Source organism: Sphaeramia orbicularis, chromosome 16, assembly GCF_902148855.1.
Source record: "Sphaeramia orbicularis chromosome 16, fSphaOr1.1, whole genome shotgun sequence".
Classification (NCBI taxonomy): domain Eukaryota; kingdom Metazoa; phylum Chordata; class Actinopteri; order Kurtiformes; family Apogonidae; genus Sphaeramia; species Sphaeramia orbicularis.
In genome coordinates, this window is record NC_043972.1 from 42,445,372 (window position 1) to 42,471,941 (window position 26,570).

Genomic DNA, 26,570 nt, shown 5'->3' on the forward strand with positions numbered 1-26,570 from the left:
CAAAAATTATCTACCTATGGGTATAAATAAAGTAACATTGAACAGTAAATGCAACAATACAATAATAAAATGAAAATGTGCAGCACAGAATACAACTATTTAATGAATATTCACAAAAACACTTTCGAAAATGTGCAAAACCAACTCCACATTAACTTTACATGAAAAACTATCAATGCTTCCAGCTTTGTTTGTTTGCATATCTCACTTCCTTTTCTTTTTCTTTACCTCTGACTTCAGTAAAGACATACTTAGAAGTCCATGCCTTGTTAAAAAGTGCATTCGGAATCAATCTTTCTTTTTTTGGCATTAGCTCACATCTTCATGGGTTGAAACTGATCAACAAACCAATCAGTGCATAAGCCTTATGCTAAGTACAGAAAGTATGAGTGAAAAATCATTAATTTAGCAGATCCTTCAAAATAAAAGCAGTGGCGTTGTATTGGTTATGTCTATTTGTGTTGATTTTTAATTTACAGATAACCTCATGCGGGCCAGTTAGGGTCAGCTGCCGGGCCGCATGTGGCCCCCGGGCCTTACAATGCCCAGGTCTGGTCTATTGCCATGTAAAAAGAAGAACCACCTGTTCTGAGTACAGGGTCATAGGGGAGAAGTTTGGCCTGAGCACAAACCCAGGTACTTCAAATGTTCAGAGGCCTTCTTCTCTGCCTAAAGCACAGATTGGAAAGGGGAGATATAAGCTTATTTATTAGCGTTAAAGTATGATTTTTATAATGCACAAATGTGTGAAAATTTGCAAAATGTGTTTCTATTACACTTTTGCTCAATACTTCTATACCAAAACGTCTCAAAAACCACCTCATGAGAGCGTAAAAAATGTTTTTGCAATCTTTGACAGTTTTTGCGACATTTCGGTGTTTCCATTACCAGTTTTCTATTGCACAATTTACATTTTGTGTATTTCTGAAGGTAATGGAAACCCAGCTACTGATCTAGATGACAGAGGATTTTCATGGATATAATTATATTATCTGTTCATTAGTGTATAATTGCTTGAAAATAGGAATGAGAATTCCATCTGCAGGGTACAAGGGAGGGTACTCCTTTCATAGTCTGTACATACTGTAAATAATAGATGAACTGTGCATAAAGTCACCCATTGGTTTGAATTTTTTGGAGCTAAAAAAAAATACTACATACTAGTTCTAGGGCATCTCAAGTTTAACAGTAATTAAATTCACACTTTTAATTAAACAGAAAATCTACGAAAGTTTCTTTACCATGTGACCTTTGGCGTCGGGCAGCCCTGGACCGTGCATGTGAGGACCACCAACATGCCCTCCCAGACGGTGTGAGACCTCAGAGGGATGGAGAAGTCCGGAACCTTCTGCCTCAGACGGCCCAGGTACTTCAGATGTTCAGATGCCTTCTTCTCTGCCTAAAGCACAAATTTGAAAGAGGAGATACAGCCAATTACCTTTATTAGTCTACTAAGCTTATTTATTAGCATTAAAGTATGAGTCATTTTTCAGATTTTTATAACAGGTGCTCAAATTTATTTCACAAGTCAATATAACAGTGAATAAGAGACAATAAAGTCAAGAAAGAATGAACGGAATAATCCTCATCTAATAAAAATGTCTCATTTATCAAAGATTAAAGACTCTAATTGAAGCTTTAGTTACACTGTTCATCACACACTATAAAAAGAGGTTCTAAACCACTTTTAATTTTATGGAATTTTTTTTAGTTAAGAGGCCATTACATATAGTAGCACCAGGGATTCAAGAAAATCTAAGAATCACTTAAAGGTGTTAAGTATTCTTATTAGGTCAGAGTATAAATTTCAGATATTATGTGTACTTTATTTGACTATTTGCATTTTATTCAACACTATACTTCTTCTTCACTACATCACATCCTTAGTCAAACAGCTTTAGCTGAAGCTAACTCACTCTATTATCCCCATAGGAACATTCAGTCTATGTATACTAGTCAACATTTGCTAGGGATCAGTTTTATATTTGCACAATAATTGATGTTGTATAATATTTTGGGTGACTTCATATATTATGTGTGTACTTTGGCTAGTCATGTAAAGAAAAATGGACCAAAAGGTAAAAAAAACATAAATTTTTATTGCACTTTCAGGCAAAAGGGTGATACAACCCTAGAAATTAGAGTTCACAACAATTACTCTTCCAATTTTGTTTGTATTCTATTCTATTCTATTCTATTCTATTCTATTCTATTCTATTCTATTCTATTCTATTCTATTCTATTCTATTCTATTCATAAAATCTGAAAATGTTAGATATTTGTAATCCAAATCTATTTACAGGTATAAACAACCTGAATCTGAAGTGCTCACATACAGTATGAGGCTTTTTGAATAATGTGTCTGAATATAAGACAGTTGTAATTGTTGAACATTTATCAGACCAACACCTGTTTCCGAAGGGCCATTTTGTCAACTCTTGTACGCAGCAGGTGCTGGTTCCTGATCACATCTAGCTCCACTTTCTCGGCTTCATTCCCAAACAGAGTCCACTTAATTCTGCGATATTCTTCATCAGCTGTTTCCCTCAGGATTTCCCTGATGGACGAGAAAAAAAAAAACACAGTGTTAAAAATAAAACACCTCAGTACTTGTGTTTTGTCATTTGCGTAGCTGACAATAGTAGTTTGACTAAGAAGTTCAGTGAAAATGACTCTTATGTTGTTGAAGAAAAGCAGATGCAGACAACCAGTAATATGTGAAGGTATTTAAAATGCCTTTGCAATATGTAAATGTCTGGAGTAGGATGTACTTCTGCGACAGACAGGAGGTAATTATCTTCTTTTATTTTCAGTAGGCTGTCAAAACAACCCAGGCCTCTACCTGAGGATGTGATAGCAATTCAAACCGAGGTTTGAACACGGTTCTAGTAGCAACAGCAGTCGGCATCCCAGAAAAACAAAACAACAATTTCAAGTTTTTTTTTTCCAAGTGTAAGTAAATGTGTCTTTCTGTCCCACTCCTCTGGCAGACGAGTGCAGGTTTTATGATGTTTGTTAGTCCTCAGTGACGAGGTCGAGGTTTGCTGCTCTATCTATACTGTGATGACCATGCACCCTTTGAACACTAGGGGTCTCCCTCTCAACTTGGCATTTGGCAGGTGGAACCATGCTGATTAGTCAATCAATCAATCAATCAATCAATCAATCAATCAATCGATCAATCAATCAATCATTACTGTGTGTTTTAGGGTCAAAACAGGGTGGAATAACAGAAAAAGACAAAGAGAGGAATTGACGTTTGACAGGTTTTTACTAAATAAGACTCTCAGAATGTACATCAATAAGAGACTTATGCTGCGTTCTAGGCAGGTTTTTGAGCTCGTAAGTCACGACTCACAACTCACGACTTTGTAGCATTCCAGGAATTGTAAGGAATTGTGGTAGCTAGATGTAAACAAACCAGAATGGTGGACCGTACGGGGCTTATTGTAACGCAGGGGTGTCAAACTCATTTTCTTTCGTGGGCCACATTCAGCCCAATTTAATCTGAAGTGGGCCGGACCAGTCAAATAATAGCATGATAGCCAATAAATAATGGCAACTCCAGATTGTTTTAGTGCAAAAAATAACACTCAGTTATGCCAGTATTTACATTTAAAAACTATCCACACAAAAAGGATGTGAATAACCTGAAAAAAATGAAATTTGTCAAGAAAAATAAGTTCAATTTTATCATTATTATGCCTCCACTTATCATTTATACATATGCATTATAGGTCAGATCTACAAAGGCACAAAAGATTTAGTAACAGGCAGAATATTGTTAAAAATTGCAGTTAATTTTTTTCAGTTATTTCAGGTTGTTCATATTTGTTCAAGTTATTCACATTTTAAAGGATAGTTTGTTAATGTAAACATTTTCATAATTGAATGTTTTTTGCACTACATCAAAGTGGAAAAATTGGTGCTGTCATTATTTATAGGTTATTATGTTTTTTTTTGTTTTTTTTTTTTGAGTTTGATGCCCTAATTTGCACTTTGCAAATTCATCCCGCGGGCTTTGGCGGGCTGGTTTTGGCCCCCATGTTTGACACCTGTGTTGTAACAGATAGAGTTTGAGGTCGTCAAGTTGCTATGGCAACACAGCAGTTTATTAACCTGATTATTATATTTTAGATTTTTTGGGTTAATTTTATTTTGTACATCATTATTGAAATATCTGATTTGTTGTAATTTAAGTTGTTTTGTAAGTCAAATAAGTATTTTGCACTAAGTTCGTCCTGGTCAAAGGTCACATACAGTCATGTGGCCTCAACATGGAAGCGAAGGACAACGTGGGAGGAAAGGACAGATCTGGCGGGTCCGAACAGAGAATACTATACCCCCCGTCCCATTTTTCTTTTGGTTATCCAGGCGAACACGGTAACAGTGACTTTTAATTTATGTTTACAGTGTTTTGTATGAATGACATTTAAGTGAAACCTTGTTTAATTTTCTGTTTGTATTTAGTTTTCACGGTGTTTTCACGGTGTACCACCTATCTTCTGTGAAGAATAAACTTGCTGTGGACATCAGTACGAAGCGTGGACACATTTAATAACCAGCAGTTATACTTATGCTCATTTACAATCATTTCTATCTCCAGAGGTGCTTGCTCTTTGTTTATTTGAGGGAAGCAGGAGGAAAAATTGTGCATAACGCAAGAGAAGCTGTTATATCTTTTATGTTATGTTATTTGTATATTTGGATACATATTTGGTATTAACCCTTTCCTGCATAGTGGTCACTACAGTGGACAGCTGATCAAAGGTGTTTTCTTGAATATTTATGGATTTGTTGTTTTGTGTATCGTCCCATGCGCTGCAACTCATACCATTACTGTAACTTTGCTGTAGATAAACCTGATGTGCAGTAACATGTTCGAATGGAAAATTTTGCTAATTGTTACTAGACTGAAATAAACAGGTTTTTTTGTTTTTGTTTTTTTTAAACATAAAGTTGTTTGTTTTTTCATATTATCTCCATGCAGGTATGTTAAAATGTGAGAAAACATCAGATTAGCAGCATTAAAAATGTTATTTCATAGTTTTCACATAGTATATCAGTAAATACATGTTTCTTTACTTCTAAAATTAAACGCATGGTGACCAGCTGAGTAAACATTTTTGTAACTTCGTGATTAAATAGATTCATAAAAAAATCTATTGCATTGTTTTTTTTCATGCCTAAAGAGGAATAAAACACTCCGGAAAAAAAATTTGATTAAGGTTGTCATAATTCATGCATGAAAGGGTTAATTTATTGTTTCACTCAACGGACTCAAAAGTAGCTAACGCTAGAGTAGCTGCTGTTTATGCATAATATTTACGGATAAATAACATTGGAGCAATACCTTGTTTTAATAAATAATCTGCATAAACACTGCATCCATGGGGGGTAGCCATTGTTGTTTCATGGGCTATGTGACGCTAGAGCACGGCACATTGATCTAGTACGAGTTCGCAGAAAGTCACAGGTTTGACTGCCGTTCCATTGCATTTTCACTGGTCGAAGGTCAGAAAAACACAGGTTATGAGTTGCCTAGAATGCAGCATTAGGATTTTGAACATGAAATGTGAACTGGAACACACTGAACGACAACAAGTATTTGAATTTTGGCCCAGTAGTTTTTGTTTTCGGGATCTTTTTTTTCTAAATCGTGGTCAATACTCGCTAAAAACACAGTAAAAAAAAATTAAGGAAAATCAGCACAACACTACAAACAACAGTAAAAACAAAAAACAAGGAAAATGGCGATAAAAAAACCAACAACAAAAAAACAGAAACTGCCAATTTTTATAGTAAGCCGGTCTCACTCACTGCTCTGTGTTTTGTCCCTATTACACAGAAGGCAGGGATGTACTGAGCATGCTCAGATGTCTATGGAAAGAACAAGTGTGACGGAGCATCCCCTTTACTGAGTGCGGACAGTGCACACTCACACATACGCACATGCACACACACACACACACACACACACAATACACGACACACAAGTACACACCACACACACACATACAGTAGTTCGTACGAGGGTGCACACTTGTCCGTTCTACACATCAACATATGCACACATTCGACATTCAAGCTGTACACTCACCACATGTGCTGCTTCCTGCAGACTGACCCCGAGCCGGCCAAACAGGGGCGTAGCTAGTGCTGCCGTTTAATAAAGGGGGCGTCGGGCGGGAAAATGGTCACCTGACCATTTAACTCTTTCCCCGCCAGAGCATTTTCCAGTGAGTTGGTAGCCAGCGCCAGCCGTTTTGGTCATTTTCACTAATCTTTGGAGGCTCACTGAAAATGTTGTGTTAGGAGTATGTGAACACTGAATACATCAAAAGAAAGAACAGAACTTCAACTTTTAAACACAAAAAACTATTTTATTCTATCTTTATTCGTTCGTGAGATATAAACATTTGAATATTGGTCATTTTCAGGAAAAAACTGAATTTTGAGCAAAAAGCTGAGAAAATTGCATTTTTTTCAAAGATATTGATTTTCAAGAGAAAACTGATTTCCTATTTACATTTTTGACTCTTTCTTATTCACCAACAGTAACACTATCTTCAAAATCACAAAATAAAATAATAATAACAACAATAATAGTAACAAACAGCTCTAAGATATCCCATCATTCCACAAAATGTTAGGGGAATCCACACCAAACTTTAGACCAAACATCTTGTAAAGCACAAGGTTCCTTCTAAACTTTGCACATTTACATACATCAGTTATAAGTCTAACACATAGTAGTTTAGCTTTTGGATATAAACACCTCAATATTCCTCATTTTCAAGAAAAAAAGAAACAAATGCACTAAATACTGTAGATTTCTGGCCTTTGGCTGCACCAGGTCCTCCTGTTGGACCAGCTGCTGTGTTTGATCTGTAAATAATTCTATGGACATCTAGTTATTTATCTCTGTATGAATATATGTATTTATTTATTTCATACAAAAGCCAAATCCAACAGTGTCTTCCATGTGTCCTGCTGACATTCTACAGCTGAATATGTTCTGTGTCCTCAGTCTGAATCTGAACTCACTCTAACAGATGCAGACTAGCTTTCCTTTGTCTTGTCCCATGTCTGTATGTCTGTCTTCTCCTTGAATGTCCACTAGAAATGTCTCTTTTCTCTTCCTCCTGTCTGTCATTTTCTCCGTGTCGCTCTGTGCCCCCGCCCCCCCCACCCGCACCTCCGTGTCGGACCTGAGCCGCTCCTTGTTTCCCGTGTTCCGTGTCCGTCTCCCTCACCTTCTATTTCTCCGTTCCTGTCTCTAAATGGTTCTTCTGTAGCTCCATCATATATTAAATTGTCAGACTCTGTCTCCATAATCATCTTTAAGGCTTTTGAAACTGCGCGCGGTTCCTGCAGTCTTCATTTCCTCATTCAGTGACTGCCGCTGGATGCGTTGCCATGGGATACGGAGACTCCAGTGCAAAAACGTTAAACCCGGCCCGTCATTTTTCCGAAAAAGCTGCTTAATTGTTTGTTTTTGGACTAAGGAAAGTAATTCACATGATCCACAACACCTCCAACTACAGTATAACAGTGAAAACACGGATTGACGGAAAATCTCGTCATTGGCGGGGAAGCGTTGGGAAGCAATTGACGGAATATCTCGTCAATGGCGGGGAAAGAGTTAATTGTTGGTTTCCACTTATTAAGGTTATTTCTCTCTGGTAGAGAGTGGTATATGATAAAAATAGAGTGGAAAGGTTAAAGGGGGTATTTTTCTTTATTTCCCTTGTGTTTTGAGGTTTCTTCTTCTTGTGATTTTCTGAGGAGAAATCATGTTTGTATCATTGATTGCTGTGGGTCATGCCCAGTGGGAGGGGCTTTTCCCTATATATGTCGGCCATTTTGGCTTTGTTGGGAGTCTGAAAAAGCTGACGACACATTGTGGGTGTTTTTTCAGTCTGCAAAGAGGTTTTTTTTTTAGTTATTTCTTTTCCCTTTTCCTGTCAATATTCTGTAAATAGCTGTCACTGGGTTTGGGAAGACTGGAATAAAAAAACCTTAAAAGGAAGACCTTCATTTATTTGTTTTTTTCTCCGACTAGCCATATTATTAACTTTACAAAGTTGAGCCACGCTACAACAAGGTCTCTTCTATCAGCGCATTTTGAAAGTTTCCTTAGTGAGCAAACGGTTGAACTTTAATGAATATTTAAAATAAATCATACGCTCAGAACGTTCACCACAGACATATCAGGGGTTAAAGGGTTAAGCGGCATGACTTTGCTGTTCAGTCTCTCTCTGGTCTGCTCCACTCGGCCCTACTCTTTTTGTCTGGCTCTGTTCAGGTGTTTGGCTGCTCTGCTTGGTCTGATCCGGTTCACTGGTGTGGTTTGTGGTCTCTGGCTTTGGCCCTGGTCTTCTCTACACCTGGACACCACAGCACTAACAGCAGCAGCCCTTTGTTTTTTTATTGGCACACCTGCACTTACATACACCCGTCCATGCATACTGTACACGACTGATACACTGATACTCATTGTATTCTGAGCTGCCTTTGTTTCAGTTACACTTAATTACTTTTTTTTCATCCGTCTCCACTGTTTTGTCACAGTGTTTGGGCCGGGCTGTGACAATACCCATGTGGGATATCAAATGTCTCTGCTGCTGTTCATTCAGATGCACAGCTGCTTCCATGATGACATGCACCTCTCCAGGAGTCCTTCAGGTTGTGGACCGTTTGGAATGCTGCTTTGTTGCTGGCTGTGTAACATCCTTTACTTTTCTTTCATCAGGTTGGTTGTCATGGCGATGGCTGACAGCTATGATAATCTGTTCTCTCAGAAGAAACAATTTTATTTTTCTCATCTCAGCAGCAAGTAGTACAGTAAATAGGAAACTGTGGTGACTCCACCTGGAACTGGAGATCAAGTCTTATGACTGGTTGGTTTTCTTTTCCTCTGGTTAATACATAAGAGGCTCATTTTAACCCACAAAGACCAAAAGCATCTATTCATCTCTAATGTTTAATACCTGCTGATCCATTAATCCTATCAATACATGTAAATAATTGGTGTAAAATGCAGTTTGTCATCTTTTCATGGTCATCAGATATGACCCATTTGGATGTTCAGAGGTTCCGTAGTTATCGTGGAAACACCGTCATCTTCAATGGTTTTTGATGCTTGTTTTTATGTTCAGTTAATGATATATTTTGCTGAAAAAGTATTTTTTTTCTTCAGTTTTCTCTGTTTCTGACATAATCTTTGAATTTACTCTGAGTTTTCATGAACATCTACATGATCAGTGAATTAAATATAGGGGAAAATACATGATTTTCACTGAAAAATGCAAATTACAGAGGTTTATATTATAGTAAATGGTGATGAATCACTTAAAGGTTAAAAAGAGAGAAAAATTCATTTAGAAGCTACTCTGAAAAGTATTTATGGGTTAAAAACAGAGGGAATTGCTTTGAGACAGCAAGGGAAGCTGAACTTCCCCCAACATTTCAGGAAATGAATGGGCAGAATTGCACTGTTGAATTTACAATAAAGATATGAATTACATTTGCATAAAAATTGTGCAAGCAAGCACTTAATTTTATAGTTATGTTGTTCTGGTCAGCTGTTTATCGTTTGCTTTTCGACACGTATTCCCTGATACATCCTCCTATCAGTAGCCTACACTGTTGAATTCCCCATTGGCGTTGAGTATGGTGGTCATTGGCTAAATGCATGAAATCATCCCACCCAAAAACCCTCCCATGGACGTCCAGCATCTCTGGGGGTGAATGGGTCAGTAGGTGGGCCAGGACACTGGACTCTGGACGCTGGATTGGAAGAACTGTTGGAAAGAGCAGGTACTGGTCCAAAAGGCTGAACCTGTTTTGACTGACAGTGATGTTGAAACATGCTGGCATCGGAGCACGTTGGAGCTCAGTCCCATGTGGCTATCAGTGGAAGAGGTCATTTGATAAAGTGTCGTCATTACATCAGCTGAAGAGAAAAAGGGTCAAATCATAGATAAACCTGCAAGTGTGTGTTGCTGTGGTTTTATGGTATAGATCAGGGGTGGCCATCCCTGGAACTGGAGAGCCACTATCCTGCATGTTTTAGATGCTTCCATCTTCCAACACGCCTGACAGTCATTATCAGGCTTCTGCAGAGCTTGATGATAGGCTTATCATTTGAATCAGATGTGTCCGGAGAAAGATACATCTAAAACATGCAGGATAGCCTCAGTTAAGCACTGCTTTGATTTGTATAATTCATTCATTCATTCATTGTCTGAACCCGCTTTATCCTCACTAGGGTCACGGGGGTCGCTTGGAGCCTATCCCAGCTACATAGGGGCGAAGGCGGGGTACACCCTGGACAAGTCGCCAGTTCATCACAGGGCTGAACATATAGAGACAAACAATCACTCTCGCATTCACACCTATGGGCAATTTAGATTAACCAATTCACCTATCAGTGCATGTCTTTGGATGGTGGGAGGAAGCCGGAGTACCCGGAGAGAACCCACGCAGACACGGGGAGAACATGCAAACTCCACACAGAAAGGTCCCACCCCCCGTCGACTGATGTTGGAATCGAACCCAGGACCTTCTTGCTGAGAGGCACGAGTGCTAACCACTGCACCACCGTGTCGCCCGATTTGTATAATTGTTTTGCTATAATACAAGTTTTATGAAAGAGTCGTGAGATGAGCTTCCCCTGTTTTAAAGACCGGCAGCCACCACTCACTGGTTAAAATGTAGTTAAAGTGAGTTCCATAAGACATGGGTTTATGGCAACGTATGCCACCAGTCCACAATGATTTTGCTGCAGTAGGAAAATGGCTGATTTTGTGTGATTCCAAATCTGAAATCAGGATTCAAGTCAGTATCACCACTAGCAGCATAGCACACCAGCATTTCAGTTCCTTAAATCCCAAGTGATTACATTTCAGATGCTTTCAAAACCTGAAAGAAAAATGAGTTTCAGGCCAAAGTTATGCAAAGCTGAAAACTGGAGTTTTCATCGGTCTCCAGGTTGGAAAAGTCATTGTTGATCCTGTGTTCCACTCAAAGCTCAGCTCTCCAGGATTAACAGTTTGGGATTTGTTTTTTGTGCAAGTGATGCAAGATTTCCTGGGTTGCCATAGAGCCCCAGATTATGGTGAACTACTGGAGGATACGCCAAAAGCAGATCAGCAGGTGGGTTGTAGAATGATACTCAGAATTCATCTCCTCCACTTGCAGCTTGATTTCTTCTATCCAGTTTGGGTGATGTAAGAGTTGAACATGGTGAACAGTTTCTTGCAGATATTTCTGAAATGGAAGCTAGGTATAAAAGGCCCTTTAACCCAAACACAACGGTAATTTCTGTCGGCTCCTAAAGTGGGAAAACCTCACAACCACAAGAACAGATATAGGTATACAGTCACGGAAAAAATTATTAGACCACCCCTTGTTTTCTGAAATTTCTTGTTCATTTTAATGCCTGGTGCAACTAAAGATACATTAGTTTGGACAAATATAATGATAACAACAAAAATAGCTCATAAGAGTTTAATTTCAGAGCTGATATCTATCCATTTTCCATGTTTTTTTTTTATAATAACCAAAATCACTTCAGTTCTTACATCAATAGTTATGGCATTGTACTGACAAAAACAGTGCTTTTAGGCATTCCATGTTTTCTTTTCTGTCTGTTTTAGTCACATGATCCACACAGGAGTTAGTACTTGATTGCATAACCATTGTTTTTGATGACTTTTGATGGTCTAATAATTTTTTCTGTGACTGTATAATACAAGGATGACAAACAGCAGTTTAACCCAGGACGGTAACGTCAGTGTTTGAAGACGGAAATACAGCTGTATTGTTTTGTGTTGTTCTGTTTTCTGTGGTATATAATAACCTCAGCTCTTTTTCAGTAACTTAGTGCTGACCTGTTCTTTTTTAACCCATAAACACCCAAACAGCCACTGACAACCAAAAGCATGTACTGATCTAAACTGTTTAGTACTTGTTGATCCACTAATCTTATTATTGCATGTAAATAACTGGTGTAAAACACAGTTTGTCATCTTTTCATGGTCATCAGATATGACTTATTTGGACATTCAGAAGCTCCGTAGTGAACATGGAAACACTGTCATCTTCTGCAACACTGATTCACCGGTAAAACCCATGGACTTGGATCAATGACAGCGGTTGGAGACACCAGTTTTATGTTCAGTTAATGATAGATTTGACTGAAAAACTGACTTTTCTTCAGTTTTCTCAGTTTTTGATATAATAACTCACAAGATTAATCTGAGCTTTAATCAACATCTATATGATCAGTAAGTTAAATATAGGAAAATACTAGATTTTCACTGAAAAAACACAAAGTAAGGAAGATAATATTACAAGAAATGGTGATAAATTGCTTAAGAAATGTTAAATATGGAGAAAAATCCATTTGGGAACTGACACAAAAGTAACACTGGGTCTTTATTACTTAATGATATATTTTTGCTGTAAAACTTTTTTTTTTTTTTTACAGTTTTCTCTTTCTCTTTGATATAATAACCTTTGAATTAACTCTGGGTTTTTATGAACATCTAAATTAAATATAGGAAAATACATGATTTACAGTGAAAATGCAAAATACAGAGGATAATGTTATAATCAATGGTGAGAAATCACTACAGAAAGGTTAAATAGAGAGGGAAATTCATTTGCGATCTGCCATAAAAGTATGTCTGGGTCTTGCAGGTTTTATGTTCATCTACAGATGTATAACATGATCTACCACTTCAGTTCTTAGGAATTAGGAGATCTATTTGCATAAATGGAATATAGTTTATCTATTATACGTAGTTCTACCCAATTCCCTACAGCACTTAAATATAACATGATCTAGAATCGCAGTTCTCAGCTTCAGGACCCACTATCACCCCTCAATTCCAAGCCTCGATTCAAACTGATAAAAGTTAAACTAGTGAACATGGAAACACCGCCATCTTCTACAACATTGATTCACCAGTAAAACCCATGGAGTTGGATCAATGACAGTGGATGGAGACACTGGGTTTATGTTCAGTTAATGATATATTTTACTGAAAAAGTCACTTTTTCTTGAGTTTTCTCTGTTTTTGATACGAAACCCCTCAACTTTAATCTGAGTTTTTATAAGCATCTACACAATTAGTAAATCAAATATAGGAAAATACCTGATGTTCACTGAATAAACACAATATACAGAGGATAATGTCATAATAAATGGTGATAAATCACTTAAGAAAAGTTAAATATGAAGAAAAAATATTTTGAAACTGCCACAAAAGTAGCTCTGGGTCTTTTTGGGTTAACGGACTGTATATATGTATGTAAAATTGGGGTATGCTCCTTCCCACTTCATTTTGGGCATAAAGTGTTGTTGAGGAGCCCCAGTGAGGTAGTTGTACATTATGTGACTTTTATCATTTTTCGTTGGCTTGTTGACTTCAATATTCTGCAGTGTTCTGTTTAAATTTGTGGTTTCTCTTTGACTTTCATTCACCTTTGTATTTTGTTCTTTTGTTCTAAATTACATTCATTATCATTATAACAAGACAGAGTCTGAAAATATCTGGGACAGTTTTGAGTCAACCTGATGGGCTCTGATATTTTACAGTTTTTTTTTTCATCCTTGTAGTTGATGCTCACATCCAAAAGCAAATTTGATCATTTAAGCACAAATTACCTTCAGATCATGAAAAAAACACAACAGGCATTGGTTGAATGGAAAATTAGTGATTTTTTTCCATGTTCCCATCACTCAAAATCTTGACTTGCTGATGAAATCCTGTTGTCAGATGAGGATCCATCATCATGTCTGCTTTAGCCATGAACAGGATGTTGTACTAAAGCAGTGCAAAAAAGCAAGGCAGCAATCCATGAAAAGCAGCAGCAAAAAGGGGATGACCAGTTTTTGGGGATGATTTACTAAGGACACAGATGCAGCCGGTTCATTTCAATAATGACTCTAATAATGTCTCTACCAAGATCAGCCAGATTCCACATGGATACACCTGACGTTTGAAAATGTCGACTGTTTGTAGTTTTTTCTGCTTTGGTTTGCTTTGCTTTCCTCTGTCATTCCAAATAAATTTACACAAGTTAAAAAAAATCTCTCTCTTCTACCACCTGCTCTCTGTTCTCAGTAACGTTTCCTCTCAGATCCCAGGTGTACCAGATGTTGAGACGTGCTTTTTTTTTTTTCAACTTACCATTTACCTGTGATGTTATATTCAAGGTGTTCAAGCTTATTTTTCGAGACTGATCTCATGAAATCACATTATGTTGCACCAGTTCTTATGGCATCTGACGTACTATATGTATGCATTTCTGTCCTTTTGTGTGTTATTCAACGCCATTTGATTGCGTGTCAATTTATGCCAAGATCTCTGGTTCACATAACGCTAACCCTAACCCTAACCTTCAGTGCGTGGTATTTGACGCAGCATGAACATACACGCGGAAATCTTACACTGCGTACGGATAATATGCCAGTTAAAAGTGGAATGTATATTTATGCGATTACATGATATCACATTACTTATTTCTGTCTTCAAATCATGTAAATGTTGAATTTCACAAATTATCATCTCATCACTGATTATTTATTACTTATAGTAAAAATTCAGAGGGAACTACTGATAGACAACAGCCCATTCTGAGCTAATACTACTGTTTGAGATGATAGAACAAGGTTTCTCAACTTTTTTTGAACCACACCCCACTAACGGCATCATGAGCCTACTGGCGCCCCTCCATGCCCGAAAAAAATTATGGGATGGGGCAGGTGTACGTAATTTTAAAACAAACACAACGGACCTATGCATAAAGTGAAAGTGAGCTTTCCCATCACCTTAATATTAACAACCTGCTGCCCCCCACAGACAAATTTGCGAAGGGGGGTGGACAATGTGCCAGACAATATGCCCCCCTCTAAAAGTAATGCAACGGACCTATATGTGGAGGACTTGGTGGGTTATGTAGCTCTGTAGATAAAGCTGTGAGAGAGTGAAAGTGAAACTAAGCTCCCCTCACCCTATCATCGATTACCTGCTGCAGCCCTGAAAACACATTTGCAACCAGGGTGGGGGGTGGACGATGTGCTGAACGATATGCCCCCCTGCTCACAGGCTTCAATCCATGGGGCATGTACCAAGTGATTTACAATGTTGTGATGTACAACAGTAGTCGCTAACGTATCTGTATGCATGCACGACAATGTCACTTGCGACCCCCCCACATGCTCACGCCCCCCAGTTGAGAACCACTGTGATAGAACATAAGTGCATTTATTTTTTAATATCTGTTTATGCATCAGTCTTTTCATCAAGTGTATGAAAACACACTGTTGGATGTTTAGTGTATGATGAACTATAGAAATATTTTATTTATTTATTTCTCCTTTATTTAACCAGATAAGTTGGTTGAGAACTGATTCTCATTTACAATAATGACCTGGTCAAGAGGCAGCGTACGAACAGAATAAAGTACATGTTACATGTACAACAAATGACATAACAGATGACTGCTGTGTTCCAGGCTGTTTTTTGAGCCCGTAAGTCACGACTTCAAACCATGACTCACAACTTTGTAATGTTCCAGGCAAGTCACACCAAACTGCCTAAGTGCAAGGAATTGTGGTAGCTACATGTAAACAATCCATCATGGCGGACCATACGTTATGCTCATTAACAACCATTTCTGTCTCAGAGGTGTTTGCTCTTTGCTTATTTGAGGGAAACAAGAGTAAAAAGGGTGCATAAGGCACGAGAAGCTGTTGTACCTTTTATGTTACGTTATTTGTATATTTAGATTTGTGTTTGGTATTAATTTATTGTTTCACTCAATGGACTGAAAACTAGCTAACGCAAGAGTAGCTGCTGATTATGCAGAACATTTGCAGACTAGAAAAGCACTCAGAGAGCGCAGACCTCCACCAAGGCAGATCAATATAACACATATAACAGCACAATATCATTTATGTAGAGATAAACTCATTATAATTACTATTTTGTATTTCACAAACGTTTTTGTTCATGTGTGTAGTTTCATGTATTCAGTTTTATCCAGTCCTCAGGGTGCAGTAATCAACTTCCACAAGAAAATAAAAAGTGTGAAAAGATAAAAACCTGAAACATTCTTTAATTACCTCATGGACAAAACTACAATACGCTCATTTACAAGAGTTGTTTTTGTTGTCCAGTGTAACATAAATACACACATGTATTTTGTGGCTATAGAATATGAGTATTTGTATATGTATATCGTATGTGCAGTATCATTTATGGTTTTTGATCCTGTTATATACCTAACTTTTCTCTCCCTGTGATAAAAATTTTCATATTTTTATTATAATGACCCACATATAACAACACAATATAATTTACACAGAGATAAACTCATTATAATTACTATTTTGTATTTCACAAACGTTTTTGTTCATGTGTGTAGTTTCATGTATTCAGTTTTATCCAGTCCTCAGGGTGCAGTAATCAACTTCCACAAGAAAAATAAAAAGTGTGAAAAGATAAAAACCTGGAACATTCTTTAATTACCTCATGGACAAAACTACAATACGCTCATTTACAAGAGTTTGTTTTGGTCATCCAGTGTAACATAAATTTGCATATGTATTTTGTGGCTGTACTGTAGAATATGAGTATTTATATATGTGTATCGTATGTGCAGTATCATTTATGGTTTTTGATCCTGTAACATACTTAACTTTTCACTCCCTGATGTAAAAATTTCCATATTTTTATTATAATGACCCACATATAACAACACAATATAATTTACGCAGAGATAAACTCATTATAATTACTATTTTGTATTTCACAAACGTTTTTCTTTGTGTGTAGTTTCATGTATTCAGTTTTATCCAGTCCTTAGGGTGCAGTAATCAACTTCCACAAGAAAAATAAAAATAGTAAAAAGATAAAAACCTGGAATGTTTTTTAATTACCTATGGACTAAACCAGACTACACTTAGTCACAAGAGTTGTTTTTGTCATCCAGTGTAACATTAATGCACATATGTATTTTGTGGCTGTAGAATATGAGTATTTGTGTATCACATATGCAGTATCATTTATGGTTTTTGATACTGTTACATACTTAACTTTTCTCTCCCTGTGGTAAACATTTTCATATTTTTATTATAATGACCCACACATAACAACACAACATAATTTACACAGAGATAAACTCATTACAATTACTATTCTGTATTTCACAAACATTTTTGTTCATGTAGGCCTATTCAGTCTTATCCAGTCCTCAGGGTGCAGTAATGAAATTCCACACAAAAAATTAAAAGTGTGAAAAGATAAAAACCTGAAATATTCTTTAATTTCGTTATGGACTAAACCAGACTACCCTCAGTCACACATTTATAATAGGCAAAATGATTTTTTTTTTTTTTTTTACTGCTGTCTTTTTGTTTATTGTCATTTTCCCCTCTATGAGCATGTCCTCTTATCTTCTGAAAACAATTCTAGCTGTTCCACAGTTCTGTTTTCAGAATCTCATTTTCACTTTATTAATCCAGTGTGGAAATTTGTGACATTTTATGGCAAGTGTAAATAATTATTACTACTTATTTATTATTTTACAGATTTTAGCTATGCAAACTGAAATTAAGCTTCAAATGTGTTTGTTTTTTGTTTTGTTTTTTTACTCTCATATTATTTGTCACATTGTTAAAGTTGTATTTTGTTGTAAGAGTTATATTCATCTGCAGAAAGTTCACTAGCTAAATTTTCCACCCTGTTACGTCACCTGTTATTTCTGATTTTATACAGTTGACTAATATTTGTTCCCAAAAGTTAAACTTAGTAATAAGTACATATAAAAAAAAACATATATTAAATCATATATCAAACATATATCAACATATATCAAAGTACAAAAAACATATATTAAAGTACATATTAAAAAAAATCATTTTATTCCAACAATTACACAGCCAAAATGGTACAAGATAACAGGGATGACTTCTATCATGTAGTTACAGACCAGCAAATTGCAAACATGGAGGAAAGTAATTCTGAATAGAAATTATTTATATGGAAATTCCACATAAAAGAAGAAAATCCAGAAATGTGATGAAATACAATGTTCTTATTTTAAACCATTTCTGGATTGAATTTTCAGAACCATTACTGTGTCATGATATATACAGTTTCATATGTCATTAGTGTATACAGGGTGGGGAAGCAAAATTTACAATATTTTGAGGCAGGGATTGAAAGACAGTGTATGACCAATTAGTTTATAGAAAGTCATAAGAATTTATTTGCCACAAGAAAATTGACATAATAGAAAATGTTTTGATTCTATGTGTCCTCCTTCTTTCTCAATAACTGCCTTCACACGCTTCCTGAAACTTGCGCAAGTGTTCCCCAAATATTCGGGTGACAACTTCTCCCATTCTTCTTTAATAGTATCTTCCAGACTTTCTCGTAATAGTTTTGCTCATAGTCATTCTCTTCTTTACATTATAAACAGTCTTTATGGACACTTCAACTATTTTTGAAATCTCCTTTGGTGTGACGAGTGCATTCAGCAAATCACACACTCTTTGACGTTTGCTTTCCTGATTACTCATATGGGCAAAAGTTTCTGAAAAGGTATGGATAATAGTGTTAGGTATGATTATGACATCAATATATGTTTGGTTTCAAAACAATTGACGTAGTGCCTGCTGAGAAAAAACAACTAAATGTTCATTGTAAATTTTGCTTCCCCACCCTGTATAATGTAATATACAGTGACATATACCTCATTACCTTTTGGCTATATTGCCCACCATATTCACAACATAACCCACATTTTTTTGTACCTGCAGTTCATAATAAACTATGAATATACTGTTAGTTTTTACACATATTTACATTATTAGTAAATTAAATATAGGAAAATGCCTGATTTTCACCCATTCTGGGGATAATATTCTAATACATGGTGACAAATTACTTAGAAAAGTTTAAATATAGAGAAAAATTCATTTGGAAATAAGCGTTACAGGTAAATATAAGTAGATACATTAGTATTATATACACACACACACACACTCAGACGCACTCATTATGACTTTTGCCTGCTATAAAAGCTGCATTTTAACACTCTCCCCTAATCGCCAGAGGGGTGTGTTCCCTGAACTGTCTTTTGATTGACAGTCCCCAGGGTTTAATTATTTGATCACATATTTCCCACACACACACACAGACACACACATATTGCCATAACAAACAGATACAGAATCTTAAATATTCACAAACACTTCTCTGATGGCCACTAGAGCATGAATGGCCCTACAAATGCTTGCAGTAATTCAGGGAAAAGTACAAACAGCATGAGTAAATATGTAAATGAATACGTATGAGTGTGGATGCAAATACAAACAAGTGTGTACTCAAACGCACACACACACTTCAAACACATACAGGCTCCCAGAAATACAGTTTTGACTTTTGCAGCCACAGGCAAACGCAGTAAAGTGTGCTCCTGTCGGTGTATTTATAATCTTTGTGGGTTCACAGATTTTAAGCCTGAAGGGAATGAACCACTGGAGCACATCAACTCAGCACCGATGAAAGGGTTTATGACTTAATTATTGCTCCCACTGTAAATTTTAATATTACTTATTGGTGCGAAGAGGAGTAAACCCTTTCTGTCAAGACAAACCAGGCATATATGAGTCAGCTGCATATTTCACATGTTAGCCCCAACCAGGAGGCGAGAGGAGAGGAACTGCTGCCTGAATCCCATTAGAACGCGATGATTCGATTCTGACTCAAGTGGCTGCATCTGGTTAGAGTGACAACTGGGCACATCTATTCAGTTCAATATTCATATATATTCATATCCATGTGCATGTACTACATCATGCATCACCAGGGCAACATCAGCTTAGATCAGCATCAAATACCAGCATCAAATTAAACCTAAAATAAATGAATCATGCAAATATCACACACACACACACACACATATATATATATATATGTATATACAGGGTGGGGAAGCAAAATTTACAATGAACATTTAGTTGTTTTTTCTCAGCAGGCACTACGTCAATTGTTTTGAAACCAAACATATATTGATGTCATAATCATACCTAACACTATTATCCATACCTTTTCAGAAACTTTTGCCCATATGAGTAATCAGGAAAGCAAACGTCAAAGAGTGTGTGATTTGCTGAATGCACTCGTCACACCAAAGGAGATTTCAAAAATAGTTGGAGTGTCCATAAAGACTGTTTATAATGGAAAGAAGAGAATGACTATGAGCAAAACTATTACGAAAAAGTCTGGAAGATACTATTAAAGAAGAATGGGAGAAGTTGTCACCCGAATATTTGAGGAACACTCGCGCAAGTTTCAGGAAGTGTGTGAAGGCAGTTATTGAGAAAGAAGGAGGACACATAGAATAAAAACATTTTCAATTATGTAAATTTTCTTGTGGCAAATAAATTCTCATGACTTTCAATAAACTAATTGGTCATACACTGTCTTTCAATCCCTGCCTCAAAATATTGTAAATTTTGCTTCCCCACCCTGTACATATATTGCATGGATTCATACGATACATAAATATAGATGAAAACTGCATAAATCTATTTTACTCATTATATGAAACAGTTCTAATCTCACTATTCAGTTTGAAATTACAGGGAAATCCATTCATTCATAACCAATTTCTACATGGAATTATAACAGCAACATTTGATTTTGTACCTTTTCTGTGGAAAACATTTCAGTACACTGCAAAAAATCCAAATCTTACCAAGTGTATTTTTCTCATTTCTAGTCAAAATATCTCATCACACTTAAAATAAGACATAATCACCTAAAGAGTAACTTTTCAGTTAGATATAAGAACTTATTTTTAGACAACAGATTTTGAAAATCTTAGTTCAAGAAATCTTACGAAGATACAGTACTTTTCACTTGTTCCATTGGCAGATTTTTTTTGCTTGAATCAAGATGTTTCTTTTCTTAATTCAAGCAAAAAAAAAATCTGCCAATCTGCAAATAGAAAACAATATGTCATAATGACCAATAATAAAAAAATTTGTAATCAATTAAATTACTCAGTGTTCTACACAAATAAATAGAATAGAATAGAATAGAATAGAATAGAATAGAATAGGTTTTATTGCCATTACACCAGTTGTGATTATTTGTCAAGCTACCTTGAGTTGCACTTGCATCTAAATAACATCACAATAAGATATATATATATATATATATATATATATATATATATATATATATATATATATATATATATATATATATATATATATATAAGATATTAAGTGGTGTGTAATCAAAATATGTGCAAATTAGAGATACACTGTATGAAGGGCGAAGTTAAAAATATAAAAGTAGTATAAACGTGCAAATGTAACATTGTAAACCAGTGGCGGCTGCTTGTCTTTCAGAAAGGGGAAGCTCATTGTCGGCTTACATAAAAAAAAAGAAGTCAGGTTATTTAAACATAAATTCGGCCTTCCATTCCTTTTTAAGAAGATGGGCAGTGACCTTATTGTACCAACTAAACAAGAAAATTTTGAAATTATGTTAAATTGAAACAAGGAAGTACAATGAGTATGTTTTATTTACAGTGCAAGAAATGAACAAGTAATTTCGTAGTGGTTTCTGTCTCGATTTCACAGCAGAATGCACGACGGTATTAAACTGAACTGTGTCAAGTGAAGGAGTAGATCTGAAAATAGCTGTCAATCAAACGGGATTCAGCCTTTCAACTGATCCTCCAATCAGCACGTGGAAGCCCAGCGTCCAGCCCAGCTGAGCTCCACCCACAGCTCCAGAGATGCTGAGCGTCAACATCAGGGCATTTATCCAATTACCGTCCAGTTTTGAGGCAATGAAAAAAACTGTTCCACTCAGTCCCATAGAAGTGCATGGACCCTGAGCGTTTACGGGCAAATGCACTGAGCAGAGATCAAATGAGAAAACAGCGCAACGGGAATGGATGAGAAGTGAACAATATCGAGTCTGTTGATTTGTGATAAAGCTGATTCTGAACGAACTCGTCTGTGAGATGAACGTGTTCTAACACATTTGTAGTCAATGAAATGTCAACACAACCGTACATATTTAACCATTTAATTTTCATAATTTTAAGGGAAGCCGGGCTTTCCTTGCAGTCTTTGAGAAATCGCCTCTGTTGTAAACAATGTAAGACATAAATGAAACAGTCTGAATGGTGTAAAAGGTGCAAATGTAACAAGGTATTAAACAGTGTAAATCTCCTCTTACGTAATGAAATATTTGCAAAATAAAAAACAATATTTAAGTTACATATCATATTTTTTGCCAAATAAAAGATTGATCCCAGTCTCTTCCACCCATTAAGGGAAATATATTAACTTATTAATTAAAACACTAACATCAGGTCGGTAGTTGGTATCGACCCATAAACAAAGCCCAGGTATCAAAATATGGACTAAAAATGACACAATGGTGACTCCCAGAATCAGACAACAATGCAACTGGAAAGACATTAGCCAACACACAATGATTAAGTCCTTTCATTTTCACGCAAATCAAAACAAATGTCATGCATCCGTATCCTGCCACAATGTGGTGATCCAGAAATAGTGCACCAATCCTCAAGAGCTTTCAACTTCATCCTTCAGTCCTTCCTCTCTCATCCTAGGAGGAGTCAATTATCTGCAGCATAACTAGATTTCCATCCTCCCTCCTAAAATATCCACCCCCGCCGTATTTGTCTCAGCACTTCAGCAGATGAGCTTTGTAAAGAATTAAAGGTTCTGAGGTGAAATTGCACGTGAGGGAGCTGACCTTGCTTAACCTAGTGATAGACTGTATTATCATGTGAGGTCTGAAAGTGAGACAAAGACTATGAATTAGAGGAAAGGAAAGAAAAGTGGATGGGAGAGGGAGGGGGGAGTCGTTGATGAGGTGGAGGGCCGGGCTGGTGCCGTTGGAGAGGCCATCTAATGAGACGCCGAGCTGGCAGGAACACATCACTGCAGCTGAGGCTCATTACTGTCAGATGTGGTTTGTCTTTCAAGTGGGTGCGATTTTAGCCTTTTCAATCTGTTTCCTCTGCAGCTTTTTCTTCTGTTACTCATCCTCTCTTTCAACTGTCACTGTGACCCCTGCCCCTCTATTTAATACTGCCAACCACTCGCCAGCCAAAGCATCCTTTCATGGCTTAAAAAAGTAAATACACTGGTGGTATTTTTAGCGTTGATGAAGACATCTACATGCACCAGAGATGTCAAATCTGTTTTGACATAACAAGAGTCTAATCAGGTTCTGGGTGGAATGGGGGAACAGGAAAAACGCTGCAACTGAGATTCCAAATGTGACTGTACTAACAAATCCTATCATACACTGCACGGCCAAAAAAAAAAAAAGTTGCACATGCAATATTTGACTGCACCACCTTCAGAGCTGGAAAGTAACAAAGTATAAGACTTTGAGTATTATTATTGTGACATTATTGTGAAAAAAAAAATTGTGGAATAAATGTATACCTTTCATGCAGTGTCTTGTGTTGAATACTGTTGGTGTTTTTATTGATTTGCGGAAAGCATTTGACACAATTGATCACTCAATATTACTCCGGAAATGTGAAATGTATGGTATAAGAGGTGTGACGCAAAACTGGTGAAAAAGTTATTTACAAAATAGGTCTCAGTATGTATCAATTGGAAATACTAATTCACAACTTAGAAAAGTAACATGTGGGGTCCCACAAGGTTCAGTTCTGGGACCCAAGTTATTTATACTTTATCTAAATGATATTTTTATGGCATCTAGTAAGTTAAAATTTACAATATTTGCAGATGATACTAATTTGCTTTATTCGGGAGCAAATATGAAACAAATATTAGAAACTGTGGAAAAGGAATTGATCAAGTTAAAAAAAATGGTTTGACATAAATAAGTTATCACTTAATGAAGATAAAACAAAATTTATGGTTTTTGGTGGTGCTAGGGGACATGATGATATAAAACTGAAAATTAATGAAATTGAAATTGAAAGGGTGTATGAAACAAAATTTTTGGGAGTGATTATTGACCATAAACTCTGTTGGAAACCACAAATAGAATATATCAAACGCAAAATGTCCAAGGCTGTTGGGATTCTTTATAAAACTCGAGACTTGTTAAGCAAAAAATGTTTGCATATGTTGTATTGTTCACTTGTAATGCCATATATGTCATACTGTGTGGAAATATGGGGCAATGTGTATAAAACTAATTTAGACCCGATAATTAAACTCCAAAAAAAAGCTATTAGAGTCATAAAGCTGGTTATCTCCAATCAAGTAATCCACTTTTTGTAGAATCTGGTTTACTAAAATTTTTTGATATTGTATATTTAAAAACAATGGAATTAAGTAAGTTGGAAGTAAGTTGGAAGTAAAAACCTTCCTTTTTGTATTCAGAAAATTTAAGTTAAGAGAAGGACATTATAATTTAAGAGGGATGTTTGTGTTTGAAAAATGTAAAGTAAGAACAAACATTAAATATCAGTGTTTCAGTTATTGGTGTCAAGCTATGGAACGAACTGAAGGATTTAGTGAAATTGTGTAGCTAACTGTTGAGTTTCAAAAAGAATTTAATTTGTCAAATTATGAAGGGCTATGAAAGTAACATGATTACAAAATAACTTATTACACTGAATGTAGTATAATTTGTGTTTAAGTATTTATCTGCTGCAACTTCAGGTGTGGACTTGGACTAAGGATGTGAATAGGAGAAGCAGAAATAAGCCTCCGGCTTCAGCTTCTTCCTTTTTCAGTTACAAAATGTGTTAATTTTATGTTTTTTTGTTTTTTAATATGTAGGTGTTTTGTTTTGTTGTTTTTTTTTTAATATGTATGCGTTTTGTATTTTGTATTTAACTAAAATAAACATTCATTCATTCATTCATTCATTCATTCGATTTATTGGAAAAATTGTGTAGTTTTAGAATACAACATCAAAAAATGTGTATCACTTGTCCTTGTGTGACTTTTTGCATGATATTTGCTGAAAAGTACGCAAAAATTACCCTTTTTCAGTGACAAATAATTTGAAAACCCATATTAATCCTGTTGCTGCTTGCAAATTTTCATTGAACTTGCTTCCTTGTAACCTTAGAAGAAGAGCTTATGGTATGGCCTTTTGAATGAGTGTCAGTTTCAGTGATTTCAGTTCAAAGTCAATGACATCATATCAGCCAGTTCCTCAGAAGACATCCTGTGACAAATTTGTTTAGATTTTTTGGCTTCTATACAGCAAATTCTGGTCTTTGGAATAAACTCCATGCGAGTTAAAATCAACTCGATTTAAGTGTACATGTGAGACCATTGAAAACACTCTAGAGCAGGGTTAAAGTAACTCTTTTCAGAGAGTTGATCTTTTAACTCTTCTCAGGAGTTAAAATTTAACTCTTCTGGGAGTTACAAAAACTAATCTCATGTAGAATAAAACACAACTCTCGCCTGGAATTCATTTTATGTGAACCCTGAAACTCTCTAAAAACACCATACAATGACTAGTTGTTTTTTTTTATTTTAAAGTGTGCTCAAACACATGCTATATAGATGTGTATAAAGTGCTCTTGCATGAAGTGCTTTCCAGGTGTCCGAGTTCTCTGGCTCTGAAGTGAAATGGGATGAACATCTATGGAGGTATGAAGCAGTGACAGCAGCAGCAACGATCTGGTGATCTGCTCCAGAGCAGAGGAGGTGCTTCTATGGGCTCCTCATGCAGATCTGCTCCAGGTGTGACAGGTGCCAGCAGGTGAAGCTGATAATGAGTCTGAGGGAGGGGTCTGTGGCAACGCAGGAGTGCATCATGACACTATTTGTTCAATAGCTTTGCTCTCAACTCTTGTATGAATTATATAAATTACCTCAGACTAGAGTGCAAGAAGCCGTCCAACTAAAATGAGCATGTTCGACGTTCTAAGTTTGCAGCGAGAGCTAATTTTAGCAGCTGGTTAGCAAGTTGGTCCGAACAGAAATATACTGAACAACAAAAGAAACGCAAGTATGTTTCGGTATTGGTTTATATGGGAGTTTTATTATGAATATTGGTTTCATATGAGATATTTATATCCAGCTATGAAATTTACAGTGGGTCTCTCTTGCTGTCCTTGTAGCACTGAGTTGACGGTCATGGAGATGGGCCAAGCGAATATGGCGATCCTGATTATGGGTGGTCACACGTGGTCTTCCAGATCTCGGTCTGTCCCGAGTGGTCCCTGTGTCACGAAATCGTGTCCTCAGCCTACTGATGGTGGACTCGTGCACTGGCAGACGTCTGGCAACGTTGCGAGCCGTTAAACCAGCATCAAGCATACCAATGGTGTGTTCTCTCAGATTATCGTTAAGGTGAGGCATCGTGGTAATGCAGTAACTTTTGAATCTTACCATTTTTTTTTATAGCCCCCGGATAAACAAAGGGAATTGCCACTCCCATTTGTTGCTCCCACCACCATATCACTGCAAACACACGCTCCAATGGTTACAACTCACTTATTGTAATGTGTATCTAAGTTGACAACTCAACAGGACA

At 36.5% G+C, this 26,570-nt stretch overlaps 1 protein-coding gene across 2 annotated transcripts in view; it reads right to left on the bottom strand.

Annotated features, from left to right (window-relative positions):
* The window catches only part of myom3 (myomesin 3), a 249,462-nt gene that overhangs the window by 170,992 nt on the left and 51,900 nt on the right, over positions 1-26,570 (bottom strand). For both annotated transcript variants that reach the window (XM_030159207.1, XM_030159208.1), the window contains exons 4-5: positions 2,410-2,557; positions 1,242-1,399 (exon numbers count right to left, since the gene is read on the bottom strand). In XM_030159207.1, coding sequence (XP_030015067.1) covers positions 1,242-1,399; positions 2,410-2,557 — 306 coding nt within the window. The remainder of the gene's footprint in view (positions 1-1,241; positions 1,400-2,409; positions 2,558-26,570) is intronic.